The sequence below is a fragment of the Camelina sativa genome, chromosome 4, assembly GCF_000633955.1.
Source record: "Camelina sativa cultivar DH55 chromosome 4, Cs, whole genome shotgun sequence".
Classification (NCBI taxonomy): Eukaryota; Viridiplantae; Streptophyta; class Magnoliopsida; order Brassicales; family Brassicaceae; genus Camelina; species Camelina sativa.
The window spans coordinates 27985027-28003910 of record NC_025688.1 but is presented as its reverse complement, the minus strand read 5'-3'; the positions used below and the strand labels follow the sequence as shown (position 1 = coordinate 28003910).

Genomic DNA, 18884 nt, shown 5'->3' with positions numbered 1-18884 from the left:
GGGGGGGGGGGGGAACCATCCTTGTGATCCTTGATTGAGTTAGTTTAGAATTTGTGTAAGTGCAAAATCATCTGCTAGAAGTTTTGCTTTTCCTGTTGTGAGTTGATTTTCAAATTTGGAATTTTTGCAATGTGTAGATAATGCGGAGCTGTATAGCAAAGTTGGTGTTCCTTTCGTCATGGGAACAACTGGTGGAGATAGGGACAAATTGTATGAAACTGTTGAGAAAGCAAAGATTTATGCAGTGATTTCCCCACAGATGGGTAAACAGGTATGTCTACTTGGATGTTTCTGGAAGAAATGATTACTTATACATGTAAACTAAGACCTTTAGCTCATATTTGTCTGCTTTGTTGGTCTAAAGGTTGTAGCATTTCTTGCGGCCATGGAGATCATGGCCGAGCAGTTTCCGGGAGCCTTTTCTGGTTATTCACTGGATGTACTTTTCTTACTTCTTTTATAAATTCAAATTCATTTTTCATCCGTTAGTTTTGTATTACTTCTTGCTACGTCTAATCAACTGCCAATCTATGTAGGTCATGGAATCTCATCAAGCTAGCAAATTGGATGCATCTGGAACAGCAAAAGCTGTTATTTCTTGCTTCCAGGATTTGGGTGTGTCTTACGACATGGATCAGGTGCATTGGTCGTCCTTTGTTGTTTACATCTCTCGGCAATGACTTATTTTATCTTCAGGATATGAATTTTCTGTGTATACAACTTTATTTGGTAGATACAATTGATTCGGGATCCAAAACAACAAGTGGAGATGGTGGGTGTTCCCGAAGAGCATATCTCTGGCCACGCTTTCCATCTTTATCACTTGACATCACCCGATGAAAGGTAATGCAATACTAAGATATTGTTTATTCTTTTCTTTACATTCTATTGTAAAAGTGTGTCTGTTCCATAACCAGCTCCCATTTCTCTGTCTTTCGTTGCAGTGTCTCCTTTGAGTTCCAGCACAATGTCTGCGGCAGATCAATATATGCTGAGGGTACTGTTGATGCCGTGCTCTTCCTCGCCAAAAAGGTTCTAAAGCTTACTCCTATTGCTCACCATGATTCTGCGAGACTGAATCTCAGCTTTCTCTGAGTCTCACCTCATCTCTAATCTCTATAATGCTAACTGTTGATTCAACACTTATGTGGAATGTGCAGATTCGATTGAAAGCAGATCAGAGAATCTACAACATGATCGATGTTTTGAGAGAGGGAAACATGCGTTAAGCTTCCGAGTTTTGTTAGTGCATTGACCAAATGGTGGTTCTAGAAGAGCTAAAATTAGATTTACCAAATCAACAGCTGTGAAAATTAGATGTTTGGTTGGTTCCCACTTCTTCAGCCTTTAGCACACACAGGCTTTTGAAACTCCTTGGTATATTACATGAACTTGTCATTGTATTGTTCATGTTCAGACCTCTTTACCTTAAATGTTATTCTCCTTTCTTAATCATTGAAGTGAAAATCTTACAGATAAAAATTCTCCAAATGTTATGAACAACGATCTTGTATGATCATCATCACCAAAAAGTTGTAAATTTTGTGTTTTTTTTTTTTTTTACTATTTTGAATATTTATGGTAAAAAAAGAAGCGATAAAATTTTTCGTATTCTCTCACTTCCCACTCGTTAGGGCTTCTCTCATACACGCGCCTTTCGTATTCTCTCGAATAGCTAAACTCCTTGAGAGAGAGAAAGCGATAAAATTTTTCTGTTTCCCATTTGATTTTGATTGCAAAGTCGTAATCTTTCTTCGACAGCAATCTTCTGGGTATTTCCAGAATGAGGTATCTTCTTCTCAGGAGGAACAAGTTCGTAACTTTGATCAAAAGAGAGTGTTTCATCTTTCCGATTATATCATCCCCTGAAACTAAAACCCAGATAAACCCAGATCCTAATATCCCTCAATTTCAAAACCCTTGTTCGATTTCCAGGATTGCTCACTATGCAACTCAATCTTCAAAGTTCCCGGAGTACGAGATGCCTACAGTCACATGGGGAGTTATACAAGGGAAGAAAGAGAAGCTCGTGAATCGTGTCAAAATCTGCGATTATCTCAAGGGTTTGGGGATAATCACCGATGAATTGGAGAGTATTGAGCTACCTTCCACCATTGAAGTCATGTGTGAGCGTGTTGAGTTCTTACAGAAGCTAGGGTTGACCATAGACGATATAAATGAGTATCCTTTGATGTTAGGCTGCAGTGTGCGTAAGAATTTGATTCCTGTCTTGGCTTACTTAGAGAAAATTGGAATCCCGAGATCGAAATTGGGAGAATTTGTTAAGAACTATCCTCAGGTTCTCCATGCAAGTGTGGTTGTTGAGCTTGCTCCTGTGGTTAAGTTTCTTAGAGGTCTCGATGTTGAGAAGCAAGATTTGGGGTATGTTCTGATGAAGTACCCTGAGCTTTTAGGGTTTAAACTCGAAGGCACTATGAGCACATCCGTTGCGTATTTGGTAAGCATTGGTGTGAGTCCTAGGGACATTGGTCCAATGGTGACTCAGTATCCTTATCTTTTGGGAATGAGAGTTGGAACCATGATCAAACCTCTTGTAGATTATCTAATTTCCATTGGTTTGCCGAAGAAAATTGTGGCTAGGATGTTAGAGAAACGTGCATATATAGTCGGATACAATCTTGAGGAGACTGTTAAACCAAATGTAGATTGTTTGATTAGTTTTGGAATCAAGAAAGAACTACTACCTTTGGTTATAGCTCAATATCCTCAAATTCTTGGGTTACCGGTAAAAGCCAAGATGTCTACACAACAGTACTTTTTCAGCTTGAAGCTCAAGATTGATCCTGAAGGCTTTGCTCGTGTGGTAGAGAAAATGCCACAGATTGTAAGCCTGAAGCAGAATGTGATAATGAAACCCGTTGAGTTTCTCTTGGGCAGGGCGTTTCCAGTTGAGGACATCGCGAAAATGGTTGTGAGATGTCCTCAGATCCTCTGTTCCCGAGTTGAACTCATGAAGAATAGCTACTACTTTTACAAGACTGAGATGGGGAGACCGATGAAAGAACTCGTGGAGTACCCTGAGTATTTTACTTATAGCTTGGAGTCAAGAATCAAACCGAGGTACCAGAAGCTACAGAGCAAAGGAATTAGGAGTTCATTGAACTGGTTCCTCAATTGCAGTGACCAAAGATTTGAGGAACGGTTACAAGGTAACTATATCGATCCAGATACTGAAGGTCCAACATTCGACATGGGTGGGAAATTAGATATGCCTGGTGGCGAGATTGTGTCTGATGAGGAAGAAGATGAGAGTGATGATGAGGAAGAAGATGAGAGTGATGGATGATGAAGTTCTCTACAAACGCACTGTTACATTGTAGAATAATCTGAAGTTTTTTAACTTTATCGAACTTCTGCATTTAGCTACACTTGTTTGAAGCATTGTGTTCATTTTGTTCTCTGTTCACTTGATTTTGTCGCACAATTTTAGATGTTGAAGGTTTCTCTTATACAAACCCAAAACAATGAAAAACAATCTATTCATCTAAAGACTAATGTATATCTACTCAGCAGCCTCTTAGTCTAATCAAATCATGAATTTGGTTGATTAAACTAAGTTATGTTTTTTGGTGTTATCTTAAGGAACAACTCTTGAGTTCTGACCCGTCAAGTCAACTACGGGGATATGGTCAAATATGGATTAGGTCAACTAGAACTTTGGAGAGTTGGAATTAACTTTATTTCGAGTTTGGTCCATACAAGTTTTCATTTTCTCGTTTATGACTTTACAAATATACATTTCAACAACAAACCCCAACTACAAACTTTTACGTATACATCAAAAGACCACAAAAATAACGATATCTACATGATTCGTTGTATGTAAAATCAAACATGTACAAGACGAAAGAAAATACAAATTTCCTTTTTTTTTTTTTGCTACGGAATATTCTTGACTTGATAAAGTTATTGACCTGAGATGCAAGAAAACAATCTATGGCTCTTGAACCTCACAAGCTGACCTTCCCGCGGCGGAGAAAAACCTTTCTCCGGAGCTACGCCACCGTTTCTTTTTGTTTCCCGGCTTGATAACGATGAGAAATCTCCAATGGACCAGCGACGGCGGTGGTGACCGTCGACGTTTATTTCAATATCAGAGACGAATTCGTAAGACTCACGAGTCGTGGCGGAAGAGGAGAGACGTTCGTAACGACGACGAGTTAGGTTCTTCTTCATAGCCTTATAGGCCATTGGTATTAAACCATCCATTGATGATTCACTCTTGTTCTTGTTTTCTCTCTTTAATGTTCTTCTGAGATGAAGCTAGCAAAAAAAGTTTTTATGTTTATATTGACTTGGGTTTGGTGCTTAGTTACCTTCCAATATTCTTCTTTTATATGTACTTTCTTTATACAAGAAATCTCATCTTTTTATATATAGTATAGTATTGTTTCTTCTCCCATTTGATTTATATCTCAAATTATAATAATTAGGGTCGTTTTATAATCTACCTATGTGGAATTCCACAGTTTACACAATAAATTATATAAACAAAATGATTATCTTTAGTTTGAACTTTGAAGAGTTATATGGTTACGGTGTATCTCTTGTTTTTGGAATTCATGATCATTAATTATTCTTTGGTCAAGCTTAAAACATTTACAGTATATATATATGTACGTAACTTAAGTGTTTAACACCTAGCGGTCTGGTCGTGAGATTAATGTATTTTAATTTATACTTGATTTTTATGATTCAAAATTTAGATACATATGAGATTATCGATGTAAGCGTTTAATTTCAAAAGTTTGTAGCAAGTTGCAACATCCATCCAGCCATCACAACTTTGTATACTTGAAATTTATTGTCAACGAGAAAGAGAAACAGATGATTACGAATAAACTTAAACGTGTAAATCATAAGCGTTTTAATGCATATATATTTACATAAAAAAGGGTTTGTGATTGAGATCGACCTCAAAAAAGTCCAACAGGGTCACTTCCTTTTTTTTTTTTTTAAATGATTTAGCTGTTGCCCACGTTACCCACCAATGATCTTTGACTTCTTGTTTGTGTATGGCAACAATCCAAAATCACTTGAGATTTTTGTGGGACTTTTTCTTTGTTTGTTTAGTTTAGTTTCGGTTTATCTCCACGATTTATTTATTTTCCTGAAGAGAAGACTGGTTCAAGATAAACCTCTTATACGCTCGTAATGAAAGTGTGTTTGTTTGCCAGATACAAAAGAGTGTTTTCTTTTTAACTTTTAAAAATATCATAATGGCAAAATCGTATACGGTAGGATGATCAGAATTTGATGTGATTGAACTATAATATTCTGAATTCTGACAATATTTGTTCAAAAAGTATAGTCATTCGCAATATGGATTGTTCTATATAATAATAGCTAGATATGAATTATCAAAAATAAATAAAATAAAAAATAGTACCTAGATACATTAGTATTTTTACATGTGATAAAATTATGGGTACATGTAACTAATTATCTGTTACAAATGAATGAATGATCAAGGGTGGAATTCATATGTAAATTATTCCGATCACAAGATAATTCAGTTAATTTTTTTTATGTAAAACAGTTACGTATTAATATGACTAGAAATTAGGTTAGCGAAGGAAAGTATTGATACTTGATCATTACGGTTAGAATTTGTTTCAACTTTCAACTTTCAACTTTCAAGTCACAACATCAAAAAAAGATGCTCTTTCATTGAAGAAAATAAAATAAAAATAAAGACGGTTGCGTCCTTGAAGTATATATGATAGATACATATAAGTAAATTAGTAGAAAAAAATACATAAGTTTAAACAAAGCTGATGATGTTTGTTACGTTAACAAACACTAACCATATTGAATTATTCTAAACTGACACTTTTATCTGATGACTGATAACAAAGACATTAAAAAGTGACAAAAAGCAAAATATAAGAATTACAGATTGAAATTTCTGAAATATATAACTTTATTGTAAAATTTAAACCTGACAAATTGTACAAGACTGATCATATATTGAGTTTTAGTTTGGCTCTTAAGCTATGAAAGTATATTCATATGATATATTAATATCAAGTTTTGTTTCTCCTTCTTAAAGACTTTGTTTTTTTTTCCAAGACCTGAAAATATCTCTGTTTTTTTGTAAATCTGAATCATTTGAGACTTTTAACACAACCCAAAAGGTTACTAATCTAAGAATAATAATAGTAATTACTCGTAAACCAACAAAAACACAAATGATAAAATCCACATCTCTCTGAATACTCCCTCCTCACAGATGAGCCCTCCTCATTCAGGCACATATATTCAATGGAAATTCTCATGTAGGCACTACCTTCATCGCTAGCCTGATACTTTTCAAAAGTTTTTGACACATCTTCTTTACTTAAGCCATGAACATTAGTCATATAATTAATTGATGAAGAAATTTGTCAAGTAATGTATGAAGCCATCTGCATAATTTTCCCCATGGGCATCCACAGAGATCCACTGCTTGACATTTTCCAAAAACGGGATAGTGTATAGAATATACTCATTGGCTGCCTCTTCTTCTGATTGTGGTTCCCTTGCTACATCTGGTTGTGTACCTGCATAAACACAATCAACTGAGCAAATCGGAGAGGAGTCTTTTGACCTACTTAAAGTACATAACATGAGTTCTCTTATACAATGACTTTCACTTTTATAAAAACTAAGACCATATCAAACTATTTATAATTCGGTTTGGTACAATTTGGTTTTATAAAACCGTATAAAAACCATATGCTAAACTGTAAATCAATATTGTTAGAATTTGTTTCAAGTCACAACATCAAATATGCTTGCGTTGCGTCCAAGGGGTATACATGATAAGATGCATAGAAGTAAATTAGTAAAAAAAAATAAACAAGAGTGACGACAAAGCTGATGATGTTTCTTACGCTAACAAACACTAACCATACTGAATTATTCTAAAGCGACACTTTTTATCTGATGATAAGAGATAAAAAAAAAGTGACAAAAAAAGGAAGATAAGAATTAAAGATTGGAATCTCTGATATAACTTTGTTGTAAAATCGAAAGTTGACATTACCTAGCATCTCATTTTTATTTATTTATTACAGTAAAATGTACAGGACATAATCATAAATCGAGGTTTTGTTTGGCTCTTATGAAACAGTATAAACATATAACAAAGCCATCCAAGTTTGGTTTGCAGCTAGATTCTACTAAATGGTTTTATATCAAACTGTTTAAAGTTTTTTCAAACTCAAGGCTTTGTAAAACGTTTATTTTTCTTTTGAATATAATTTAACATTAAATTCAAAAAAAAAGAGTATAAACATATGATATTTTAATATCAAATTTCATGATTAAAAAACTGAGTTATCCAATATACACTTATAAATATGCTAATAATATGTATAAGCTAAAATAAAAAAAAAATAGATACCCAAAAAGGCGTATGGAACAACCTAAGAGTGTATCAATTACACCACAAACGATGAATCACCTCATCTTTCAGATTAAGATGCATTAGACAATTCAAACTCACTGTTCTCTTGTTCAAAGCCTTCAAGTGTACTTCACCTCTCAGTTTAGCTCTGGTGTTAAGGATTATTAGCCTTCTCTCTATATCATTCTTCAACCAAACAGGTGATCTTTGATTCCCTTTGTATCCCACTTCTGTCCTAACCTCTGTTCTTATGGAACCAAAAGAAGCCACTCGTTGTCCACTAATCCTCATTTCACCAACAACTTGGCCGTTGTACAAGACATCTCCTTTACTAGTGGGAAACTCAAAGAACCCGAGATTAGGATTCTCAATTCTGATTTCCATAGCCAGTGTTGAGTTGAAGTAAAGCGATGATGATGTATCCTTGTTGTAGCTGAGGCTTCTTACATCAACATATGTCAAGCTTGCTTTAAGTGGCTTGGCTATGAAAAAGAAACCGATGATGATGAAGATGAAGAGCAGAATGCAAAGCCCCGCAAGGGTGAAAATGATGATTTTACCGGTGATGTCACTCTGTTTCGGTTGGTAAATTCTGCGAGCTTCATCAACATCTTTGCTCCTCCTTCCATATGTAGTTTCAGCATAGTGTGACATTGTTTCCTCAGAGATGGCCATGACTCATAAAAACTTGGTTTTGTCTAGAGGAAATTAGATTATAAACAAGAAGAATCAATCAGCAAAGCCAATCCAGACAAAAGAAATGGCTGAATATGTGGAAAGTAGAAAGTATCAATGGGTTCTTGATCAGCATGACATTAAAAGGTTATGTGTGGTTTCGGAAATACGTAAAAGTGCTTAAAAGAACCCTTTTTTATCTTTGTTTCTCCTTAAAGAATAAGCTTTTTGCCCAAGACCTGAAGCAAAGGAAAGGTATCATGAAGAGTTTTAAGTATGAAACTCTTATTGAAAGATACCAAAACAACAATGTCCTTTTAAGAAACCAAAAGACAAGAATATAGCAATCTCCATAATCGTGTGAGCTGAGGAACCAAAATATTCAATGATTTACCGAAAGACTGTATATAGTTATATATTCTCAAAGACTTAGCTTTTTACCGAACCTGAAGCAAAGAGGAAGTATCAGGAAAAGAAAAGTATCAACCTTTTATTAAAAGATATTGGAACAACAATGTCCGTTCACTAGAAGAGACCAAAAGAAAAGAATATAGTGATCCCAATAGTCGTGTAATTCTTTCTCCTTTACTTTGAGAACTGAGCAACAGAAAATTCAGTATTAAGACTGTATAGAGTTTTACACATTCATTCACAAAGACTTGACCTCTTACATTGAACAAAGGAAAGGTATCAGGAAAAGTATCATATACCACAACAGTGTCCTCGGTCCTCCTATAGAAACAAAAAAACAAAAAGACAAGAACATAACAAATTAACAATCATGATAGCCGTGTGAATCCTTCTCTTGTACTTTGAGAAGCTTGGCAACAGAAAGCTCAATGCTTAACCAAAATAATGTAACGAGTTTCAGGAATCTTGATTCACTCATAAGAAAAAAAATGCTGTTTATAGTGGAAAATTTAAAGACAACTCAACAAGTGAAACACAAATACAGAAGGAACTTTCCTTCAACTACCTGCTAGCGTGGATCTACTTACAAAGAAACCGATGCTATATATCTATTCGTCTAGGAAGTTAATTCTTGTAGCATGCCATCCAATTTGAATCCTCAGAACAAATCAGACCTCCACCATCAGTGCTTATTGACTCCGCAGCAGAGCATGGAAGCAGTTCCCTTCTTTTTCCTGGAGGAGCAGAACTTTCTTTGTAATTTTGCATAACGAATTCAGTATCTGTAGTCTGTTGGATTCTCACTTCAGGCATGTGGCTATTTAGTTTCTCTACTCCCACATGTGTCCTTGACACTTTATCCAGTGTAACATGAGGATGACAACAACTCCTGTCAACTAAAGCTCTCTGAAACTGTGAGAGATCAATGGAATCAGAAGATGTGGCCAAAGACTCAAAGTTGAAACTTGAACAGCTCGGAGCCTGGATCCTTGGTGACAAATCAGTTGACTGAAAAGTCCTTGTCAGTGATTCCAAATCTGAACCAACATCAAGTTTCGTTTGGATTTCAGCTTGGGAACACGAGAGTGCGAAATAATCGTCAAAGCTTGAGTTGGATTCTGGTGTTTGGATTACATTCTCGCTTCCTAGTGTATCTACAGATAAGGGAGACAGTTTGTCTCTTTTCAAATGCTCAGAAGGATCCAGCTCACATGTAGGGGTACTGTCGAATGCTGAAGCTTCACCATCACAGGATGAGAGGTGAATAAACCTTCTGAACCGAAAAAGCTCATTTGGAGAAAGCGAAGAACTGATCCTTCTCGTAGTCTCTTTACATATATCCATGGGTGAAAGACTTCTGCCGCTGCTAATGTTGCATAAATAATCCGGAGAAGCACTACGATCTGATAATGGCGAAGGAGTCTCATGGCCAACACACTCAACAGTTTGAGGAAACTGAGAGAAGCCATCTTCATATAATTCCTTCTCGTGTTCTTTCTCCTCATCACAAGGAGATAAAAGCCAGTGCACTGACGCATCCGCAGGCAAAGGCATCATAGAAACGTTATCACAACTTCCATCATTACCAAAATCTCCCTCATCAAATTCATCAGAATCATTCAGTATCTTTCCCTTACCAACCTCAAAACCATTTTCACCGACAGTGAGTAACCCTTTAGGCTTGCACTTCCTCTTATCACTAACACCTGAGAGTAAATGGCCAGCAGCATAACAAGCTTGTGATTGAGTTGATGCAGACAAATTCATAGACGATCCACACTGTATCTCTGGAGACACCGAAGCTTGAACAGGTGGTGTCCTGTCTTGATAACTACTACTGTTGCTACTTAGTCTACCACCATCTTCTGTAGCTTCACCCTTGCTTCTATAAATTAAATCAGATCCAGTTCCTAATTTAGACACAGGAGTACTCTGAGCAATACTGTCATCTACTCTAAGCTGCTTAACCTCTCTAGAAACAGAAGATTGTTTCTTCAAAACTAAAGCTTTATCAGGCTTCATAGTACAAGTTGGTCTCTTTCCAGATATAGGATTGGTCTTACACCTCTGAGACTTATGCAAATTGGGTTTCTCAGTAAGAGTTGATTTCAACTTAACCTCCTCCGTAGACCTTGGTTTCTTTCTAATTAAGGGTTTACTTACAACCGGAGCAGATTTGGGGGTTTTAGCCACTGATTTCAATGGTCGACGAGGAACAACTCCCAACGAAGAAGAAGAAGAAGATGAAGAAGACGATGAGAAAGAATGAGAAAGCAAGAACCTGTGCCAACCGTTGGATGCTTCACTCGCATTGCTACTACTAGTGCTGCTTCCAGAGCTTATTGTACTCAAACCTCTCAAAGGATTCACCGGAAATCTCTCCCTTTTCTTCGGCGGCTGCGGCTGCGGCTGAGACTGCGACTGAGAATTAGAAAGTTTCTTCTTCGTTTGCGCATTTGAAGAAGACGTTACTCGATTCATCTTGCGGACATTCGATTAAAACCCCTCTATGTAAGTATCTCTCTTTAATTGTGTCTCACTCTCAAAGTTTCCGATCTACTTGGTCTGAGTATTTCAAAATGATTGTTTTTTTTTTTTTTGGCGGAGGAGGCGCAGAGAGACCAACAACAAAATAATAAAGATCGAAACTTTGACGGGGTTTGCTTTTGTCTTTTTCCTTTAATTACCGAAATAACCCTCAACTTTATATCTTGCAGCTTTAACGATTGTGAGGGTAACACTGTCATTTCGTTAAAGAACACATCTTCCGATGATTGGGTTTAACGGCTAAATTCGCCACCGTGTAAATTGATTTATTCTTCTTTCTCTCCTTTGTTCCTTGACGAATCTGTGCTTCCACGGGCATTGTAGCCAGGAGCGGATCTACGTGGTTCTTAGGTGGGGCAGGTGCCCCACGCTAAATTATAAAAATTTCTAATGGACATTGGTGTCATGTGTTTTTCTAGCTCATTTGGCATAAGTGTGCCACATGCACTATCTTGTAACGAGTTCGACGCTCTCTATAGTTTTTTTTTTGTTGTATTCTTATTTTTCTTTTTCCATGGCCACATATTTTTAATTATTTTTTTATGATTAGTTCCATAGTCTTTCAGTCTTATTTATTTCCTTTTTTATTTATAATTAATTTTTAACCAAATCTGAATCTTCCTTTTCTACTATTAACTATATTTACATTTAAATTTAAAAATATTTGCAAACTTAGTATACAATATTATAGTTATGTTACTTTATCTAATCTATTTAGAGTTTAAATTTGTGTGAAATATAATTATTATTTTAAATATATCTAATTTGCAATTATATATACATTTATAAATCAAATAAAAATATAATTTAAATTACTATAAATGGAAAGTCATATTTAATATTTTTCTTATTTGAATTTAATATCAGAGTGTTGACAATTTTTTTTTTAATATAAGTAATAATAAACGAATAAATTTTCTGGATCCGCCACTAATTGTACCATGCTCGTGTATTGAACAAAACGTAAGCTTTATCTTACTCCAAGCTCAATACAAGGGCATTGTACCATGCAATCCTTAGTTCAGGTCCTCCCCTTGTCTACTTCATGGGGATAATAGAAAGTCCTTTTAATAAGTCCAAAATGTTCAACAATAATAAAAATTAGATTTCTTACATTATTACTAATTTTATAGTATGTTTTATTACAAAAAGAAGCTCTTTTCGTATTATTCATTATTAATAATGGTACTTAAAAACTGCAAAATAAATCTCAACTCAAGTCCATAACAAAAGGAACATCAACAACTGCAGCAGTTAGTGTATATCAATAACTGGTAACAGTTAGTGTATATATGCAAATATAAGACAAACCTTTACAATAGAACCCTCATTGATGTCATTATTCTCATTTTGGTTGTCAAACGAAGATGTTGACCCACTTTCTGTCATTGTGAATACATTACAAGATCACAAGTTAGATCCATATTTATCACACAAATAAATCAAGCAAAAAAAGTTCAAGGGCAATGGCGAGGCCGGTCAAAGTGACATATTTGTCAATAAGTTAGCAAATACTATTATCAATTATATACAATTTTCACCAAAATATATTAGGTAAACTTATTTATATGTCAATAAGTTGGCGTTGTACAAATCATGTCCAACTTTGAAATTAATGGTAGTTGTTTAAATTTTGACAAAGTATTCACAGTCAACAAATAATTGTTAGTTTTTTGTATGTTATTATGCATCAGTTTACTTGATATATTTTGGCGAAAATTATAGATACTTGATAATAGTGATAAAATACTAGTATTCCAAATACATAATTATAAATTATAAAAATCAATGTAAAATGAAAATGACGTCGTGGCTAGGCTTGGGTATAAAAACCGTACCCGAATACCCAACTCGGAACCCAGCCCGAAAAACCGGGTTCGGGTTGGGTACATGTTTGCTTATAAAACCCTATTGGGTTCTATTTTCTAATACCCGTGAGTTCGGGTTAGGGTCGGGTAATTCCCGGTACCCGTTTGGGTACCCATTAAACCCGAACATATAAACATATTTATAATATTTATCATTAATATAATGCAATTACCCTAAAATTATGATTATAATTTTGATTATTTCATTTAGTTTTATACCTAAATATAAAAAATAATCATAATATCTAAAATATTTTGTTATGTAAGTCAAAATTTAACTAAATTTATTTAAATTTAATTATATTTTTTCGGGTATCCGGTAGTTCGGGTACTAATCAGATTCTAAAATTTGTAACCCAAACCAACCCGAACCCGATAGTATCCAAATCGAATCGAACCCATATATCTAAAAATATCCAATGGGTTCTATTTTTCTAAACCCATTTATCCGAACCCGAATGGATAATACCTGAACCCGAACGGATTACCCGAATGCTCAGCCATAGTCGTGGCATTGAGTTCTAATTTCATTTCCGGTCTCTTAGTCAATTCCCGGTTAATCCCGGTTAATCCGGGTCCGGTCAGCCTATGATAAAAAAAAATGTCACCGCCAAAAAATAGTCCCTTCCTTCTACGATGAACTACGAACGGCGACTCGAAGCGGCGGCGAAAATTACACTCGAGAAGGAGGCGCAATTACCTCCGGATTGTAGAGAATTTGGGGTCACGTCGAATCTAAAGCGTCACCAAGTCGAAGGTGTCTCTTGGCTTGTATCTACTCGGTGTCAATGTCGTTCTCGGTAGGTCTTCGAATCCATTACAGATCCTTCTTTGTGCGCAAAGTTTAGGATAATTCGACTAAGAAAGTGCAAAAATTAAAAAGTAATCGAACTTCGGATCTATGGTACTGCCATCGTTTTTGAAATGTTGTATTGTTCTAATTGAAGGACTGGAACAGATGGGATTGGGAAAGACTCTCCAGGCAATTTCTTTCCTGAGTTATTTGAAGTTTCATCAAGACTTGCCTGGCTCATTTCGTGAGTCAATGTGATCTGCTTGTCACATTTTTCCTAGTTTCTCTGGGTTAGTATACAAATTCTGATGTCAAGAAGAGCTCTAAGGTGAGTTTTGAACTGAGTTGTTGAGATAAGTTAAGTGATAGTCAAAAATATTGTTCTTTTGGGTACTTGTTATGAACTTGGGTTTGTAAGTTGTTGTGTATTGTTTATATCCTTATTTTTTTCATGTTTTCAGGGACATTTGTTACCATTTGATGTGTTGCTGACAACATATGACATAGCACTGGTGGATCAGGACTTTCTTTCTCAAATTTCTTGGCAGTATGCTATAATTGACGATGCTCAAAGACTCAAGAATCCCAACAGCGTATGCTTCATTTATGCCTCACTACACAATCCATTGACTTGCGCACTAGATATCATATTGTTTTATTGTACCATGATAGATTAGACACCCTCTTCAGGCTTCTGTAGTTAAAACCTGTTTGGTTAGTATTCAGGTTGTAATTTGTAGTTTGAGATGCTTGATATTACACCTTCATATTCTTCTTTAATTTTAGTATGACTGGTTTCTGCAAGACTAAGGTATATAACCTTTCCTGATCTAAGGTTTCTTACTTTTAGAGTAAACTTAAGACTTCATCTCTTAGCAATAAACACCAATTCCTGCTAATGGATAACCCTTTAAGGTGATGATATTACTGTTGTGTTTTTCATAAGGGTGTTTGTTTGCAAGCTTAAGATATGTGGGTATGTACAGGTTACTTAGTTTCGGAGAACAGTGTTTGTTTGAGTTAGTTTTCGAAGGGAATTGCTTGTAGTGTGGTTCCTGTTGTAGGATGAAAACTCTCAACAGGAAGAAGAATTGGCATATGCTTTTCTTGATGTTGCCAGTCACATACTAATGTAGTTTTTAATGTTCCGTTCCATATTACAGATACCAGTTGAGGTCAGGGCTGCCTTGGAGCCTATCAAGGATAATGAAGAAGCTGTGAAAGCCTATGGTATTCACCTTGGAACTAAGATGTGTAAAAAGATGTGGCTCATGGAATCAAGTCTCTTCATCTCTATACTCTGAACATGGAGAAGTCAGCTCTGGCTATATTGAGAGATGTGTAAAATTTTTATATTGTTATTCTCCCCCCCTCACCTCTGATCGATCTACTTCTGGAGGGGAATATGACTTGTTCTTTTTTTTTTTTAAGTCTTTCCTATCTTTCTGTAATTCATTGATTACATAATAGAAAACGTACTTTTTCTACAGACTTTAAAATCCCCAGATAAAAGTAAAGCTAGAAATGCTATATAGAGGGCTTCCCGACAGTGTTTAGGGATACATACGAGAGGCCAGAGGCATGCAACAGTCTAAGATTCCAATTAGTCAATGTATACTAGGAAGGCGAATCTTAGGCTAAACATTGGTCCAAAGATCAGAACACATCAAACCTTTTTTGCTTACAATTAGCGCATCACTCATCAGCTGGAGTCAACGTACTTCTCAGAAAACAATCCCAAGTTCTGATGGCTTCAATACACTTGTCAAACGGTAGTTGTAGAGGTAGTAGTGCATCTGTGAATCTTCTCGACTAAGCTGCAACTTTTCTAAGAAAGTCTCATTGTGCATCACATCCAACGCGTAGAAACATCAATACCTTTTTGATTAGCGACGATTGGCGCATCATTTATCAGCTGGGGCAACGGGGTCTGAGTCGCGACATTGTAGTAAGAATAAGCACATATCACTGTATTGTGTATGAGGTTACGGTTACCGTCATCGATAGTTAAAGAGACAGTGTAGAAGCTGCATAAGTCGGTGAGGTCATGAGTTATAGGGCATTCTACTACATAACAGTGGACGACATCTTTTCTTGGGAGAAGCCAGTGCTTGACATCGTTTTCATCAAAGTCAGTCGCAACTCGAAACTGGCAAAGGTAGTTCCTGAGCAACTCTGTAACACCTGGGACATCACGTAGTTCCATTTCCCTAAATCCAGGAGTGACCGGTACAACAGCTGGTAACTTGTTAACTTTGATGAGCCTCTTCACTTGCTCTTTGTCTCGATAACTTACTTGTAAACCCAACATCCACTAGCTTCTGCGGGTTCAACATTATGAGCCAGTATTGGTAATGGCAGATGATACTGGTGAATGGTTTAGCACCATAATGTTGATGGAGAAAGTTGTACACCTCCGAACACATATCATCGAGTTCAAATCGCATGTTATCCAGGGGCGGAACCAGCATAAAATATTAGTGGGGGCAATTCGTAGTATAAGGATGTAGAACCCCTTACCCCAAGGATTATTAAGACAAATCTAAACCACTTTGCCACTTAAATAACTTTATTTAGTATAAATTTTTTTATATATTTCAATTGTTACTGATGAGATATTTTATATGTCAATACTTTGACGTTGTACAAATTATGTCCAACTATGAAATTGATGGTAGTTGTTTAGATTTTGACAAAGTATTTGGTCAACATAACTGTTATTTTTTTAAAGTTATTATTGGTGAGTTTAGTTTATATATTTTGGTAAAAAGTATAGATAATTGATGATAGTTATAAAATACTACTCCAAATACATAAATAAAAATTATAAAAACTTTAAATTACTATTAAGGTAAAATAGTATTCCAAATACATAATTAAGAATTATAAAAAATCAATTATGTTTAAGAATCAAATATGATTAAAAGAATCATGAATCAAATATTATATGGTTGACACTTGGAAGATTTTCACTTCATCTCTACATTACATTATACATTATTACAGATGGATTAAAATGCCATAAAAATTACAAATATATACTTCTTGTGACAGGAGCAAGACCTGAGCTTATTGTGAACACACAAGAAAAGAAAATGATCTTTGCTTTTGTCTTATTTTGTTTCTTATTCTTCAAATACCGAAATAACCCTCAACTTTATATCTTGCAGCTTTAACGACAGTGAGGGTAATAGTGTCATTTCGCTAAAGCTGTCTTGCAGCTTCTAACACTTTTTCCGATGAGTGGGTTTAACGGTGATCAACTTTATATTTTCGCTAAATCTTTCTTTCTCTCCTTTGTTCCTCAGTGGCGGAGAAAGAGAGAGAGAGAGATGGGAAGAAGGGCGATCAAAGGGGTTTTACTTGACGAATCTGTGCTGTTCAGTCCCGAGAGTGATGATTCGTCGCCGAGACTGCGTGATTCAGTCCCGTCTCTTCTCAGGCTGCTTCGTTACTCCATGATCCGAACGGTATTGATTGATCCCCTCCAATCCATGATTCCTATCTGCATTGCAACTAAACCCTTTCATGCAATAAGTTCTGGATTTCTCTTCAATTAGTGTTCTTGGAAATTGTGTAGTGATTCTTCAATTGAGAGCTAGTTGAGATCATAACTGGGGGAGAACAGATTATATTTAATCGTTCTTTTGGTTTCGTTATCTACGGTAATGAAAATTGGATTTTGTTTTTCTGTCATACAGGGGATTTCATATGGGCATGATCTTCCGGAAAACAAGGTTTGGACTAACTATTTGAACTCGAGTCCACGAACGTGATAACTCTTCTATGTTTTAAGCAAAGAGTTTTGTTCAAGTCAAATCTTTGCCTTGTCTAACTGTCTGAGGATATTGTTTTGTCTCCAATCTGTTATAGGTGGATTTACTGAGAAAAACGGCAGCTGAATACTCAATCGATTGCTTACCTTTAGAGGCGTCTCTGACAAGTGTTACCTTTGGTGATACTCTCAAAGCATGGTATAGTGACGGTAGTATTCTGTATGTTGCTTCAAACAGAAAGGAAGAGATACTCCGTGAACTTAGTCCCAGCCAGCTTGTTGTTGTTATACTCGGTTAGTGATTAAGATAATCTCTAGTCCCATGAGAGATGACCTTTTCAAAAAATTCAGCTTCTGCATTTATGTCTTTACAGTTTTTCTCTCGAACTGTTTTAAAAATGCTTCCTAATTAGACAAGTATGAACTCTCTCTCACTAATAGTGGGAAAGGATAGGCAATTATAGTTTGCTACCTTATTCCTGGAAGGTCTTGATTTTTGTATAGCTAACGTTGATGAGGCCTCAAATTTTTTGGTTTCTTTTGAGTTTCTAGATGTTGTCAAAGGTGGTTCATGCGAGGATCCTAACATGGTTCATATCCGTAGCCTCGAAGAGCTGCCAATGACTATCTGCTGTATGAACAAAAAGGTATGTCTTGACTGACGGCGGTTCTGGCTTATACTAGAAAACGTTTATGTATTTGAAGAACTAAACAGTGTAAAAAATGTAGTTTGAGATGCTTGATATTACACCTTCATATTCTTCCTTTTCCATTTTCTTAGTTTAGAACTCTTTCCGGTATTAATGTTTTGATCACCCTTTTGATATCACCTCCCAAAACAGGCAATGGGTGATGGTGTTGCAGTAGTTGCTTACATCATGAAGCCATCTCGGGTAGAGGACTTTGCCAAGGTTAGAACCTTATTTGAAATCCGACTCTGAAGTATTGTCTTTATGGTAATCAGACTTGTTGAACCTTATTTGGCTCACAGCATACCGATCGGATATATGCGTTATCCTATAGGCCGTTCTTGATTAATGAAAGTAATATATAATTTTCTGATTTTCTTAGAGGGGTTCGTTACCCATGTACCCTACTTCAAATGGGTTGATATTTCTACCCCTCATGTTTGAGTTCCCTCTTTCATCTCAACTCGAACACGCTGATATCATTTTCCACAAAGCAACTGATGAAATCTTGTCCATTCAACTGAACTGCGCCGACTCAAAATCATCTGTTGCAGTTACATTCTCTACCGGCATGGAGGAACTGAAAAAGTAAGCTTCTCAACTCTTTGTTTTCTATCTAGCACTCTGTTATATCAGCAAGTGGCGCACAGATAGTTAAAAGCTCTCTGTACATATTTGCATAATGATAGAAGGTATTTTGCTTGCAGGTATATGG

General features: G+C 35.9%; 6 protein-coding genes, 1 long non-coding RNA gene and 1 pseudogene across 10 annotated transcripts in view; 4 read left to right on the top strand and 4 right to left on the bottom strand.

Moving 5' to 3' along the window:
• Positions 1–1526, top strand: part of LOC104782944 (4-hydroxy-tetrahydrodipicolinate reductase 1, chloroplastic) — a 2792-nt gene extending 1266 nt beyond the window's left edge. The window contains exons 4-9 of the mRNA XM_010508008.2: positions 138–271; positions 365–439; positions 537–638; positions 734–843; positions 945–1032; positions 1161–1526. Of these exons, the coding sequence (XP_010506310.1) occupies positions 138–271; positions 365–439; positions 537–638; positions 734–843; positions 945–1032; positions 1161–1229 (578 nt within the window). The 3' untranslated portion in view covers positions 1230–1526. The remainder of the gene's footprint in view (positions 1–137; positions 272–364; positions 440–536; positions 639–733; positions 844–944; positions 1033–1160) is intronic.
• Positions 1636–3450, top strand: LOC104782943 (transcription termination factor MTERF4, chloroplastic-like). Its single transcript, XM_010508007.2, has one exon. It carries the CDS (start codon positions 1784–1786, stop codon positions 3305–3307), a length of 1524 nt encoding a protein of 507 aa, XP_010506309.1. The 5' UTR covers positions 1636–1783; the 3' UTR covers positions 3308–3450.
• On the bottom strand, positions 3685–4360 carry LOC104782942. Its single transcript, XM_010508006.2, has one exon. The coding sequence runs from the start codon at positions 4228–4230 to the stop codon at positions 3928–3930; it is 303 nt and encodes a 100-aa protein (XP_010506308.1). The 5' UTR covers positions 4231–4360; the 3' UTR covers positions 3685–3927.
• LOC104782941 (late embryogenesis abundant protein At1g64065-like) lies at positions 6053–8439 on the bottom strand. 2 transcript variants are annotated; one of them, XM_010508003.2, is made up of 2 exons: positions 7431–8439; positions 6053–6563 (listed from the first exon to the last, which is right to left on the bottom strand). In XM_010508003.2, exon 1 carries the CDS (start codon positions 8084–8086, stop codon positions 7442–7444), a length of 645 nt encoding a protein of 214 aa, XP_010506305.1. In that variant the 5' UTR covers positions 8087–8439; the 3' UTR covers positions 6053–6563; positions 7431–7441. The 2 variants fall into 2 exon arrangements, with proteins under 2 accessions (XP_010506305.1, XP_019099889.1); XM_019244344.1 differs by lacking the exon at positions 6053–6563 and having other exon boundaries at positions 7328–7893; positions 7972–8439.
• On the bottom strand, positions 8975–11101 carry LOC104782940. Its single transcript, XM_010508001.1, has one exon. The coding sequence runs from the start codon at positions 10976–10978 to the stop codon at positions 9122–9124; it is 1857 nt and encodes a 618-aa protein (XP_010506303.1). The 5' UTR covers positions 10979–11101; the 3' UTR covers positions 8975–9121.
• On the top strand, positions 13550–15194 carry LOC104782939. The gene is made up of 4 exons (XR_767093.2): positions 13550–13712; positions 13860–14033; positions 14167–14298; positions 14869–15194. It is a non-coding gene; the product is annotated as an uncharacterized LOC104782939 (long non-coding RNA).
• On the bottom strand, positions 15430–16152 carry LOC104784398 (annotated as a pseudogene).
• LOC104782937 (inositol 1,3,4-trisphosphate 5/6-kinase 4) overlaps positions 16944–18884 on the top strand; it is a 5541-nt gene continuing 3600 nt past the window's right edge. For 2 of the 3 annotated variants that reach the window (XM_019245071.1, XM_019245073.1), the window contains exons 1-5: positions 16944–17175; positions 17407–17442; positions 17579–17774; positions 18033–18127; positions 18323–18391. In XM_019245071.1, the coding sequence (XP_019100616.1) occupies positions 16945–17175; positions 17407–17442; positions 17579–17774; positions 18033–18127; positions 18323–18391 (627 nt within the window). In that variant the 5' untranslated portion in view covers position 16944. Of the gene's footprint in view, positions 17176–17406; positions 17443–17578; positions 17775–18032; positions 18128–18322; positions 18392–18551; positions 18758–18884 lie in introns of all 3 variants that reach the window. The other variant, XM_019245072.1, reaches the window with a different exon arrangement.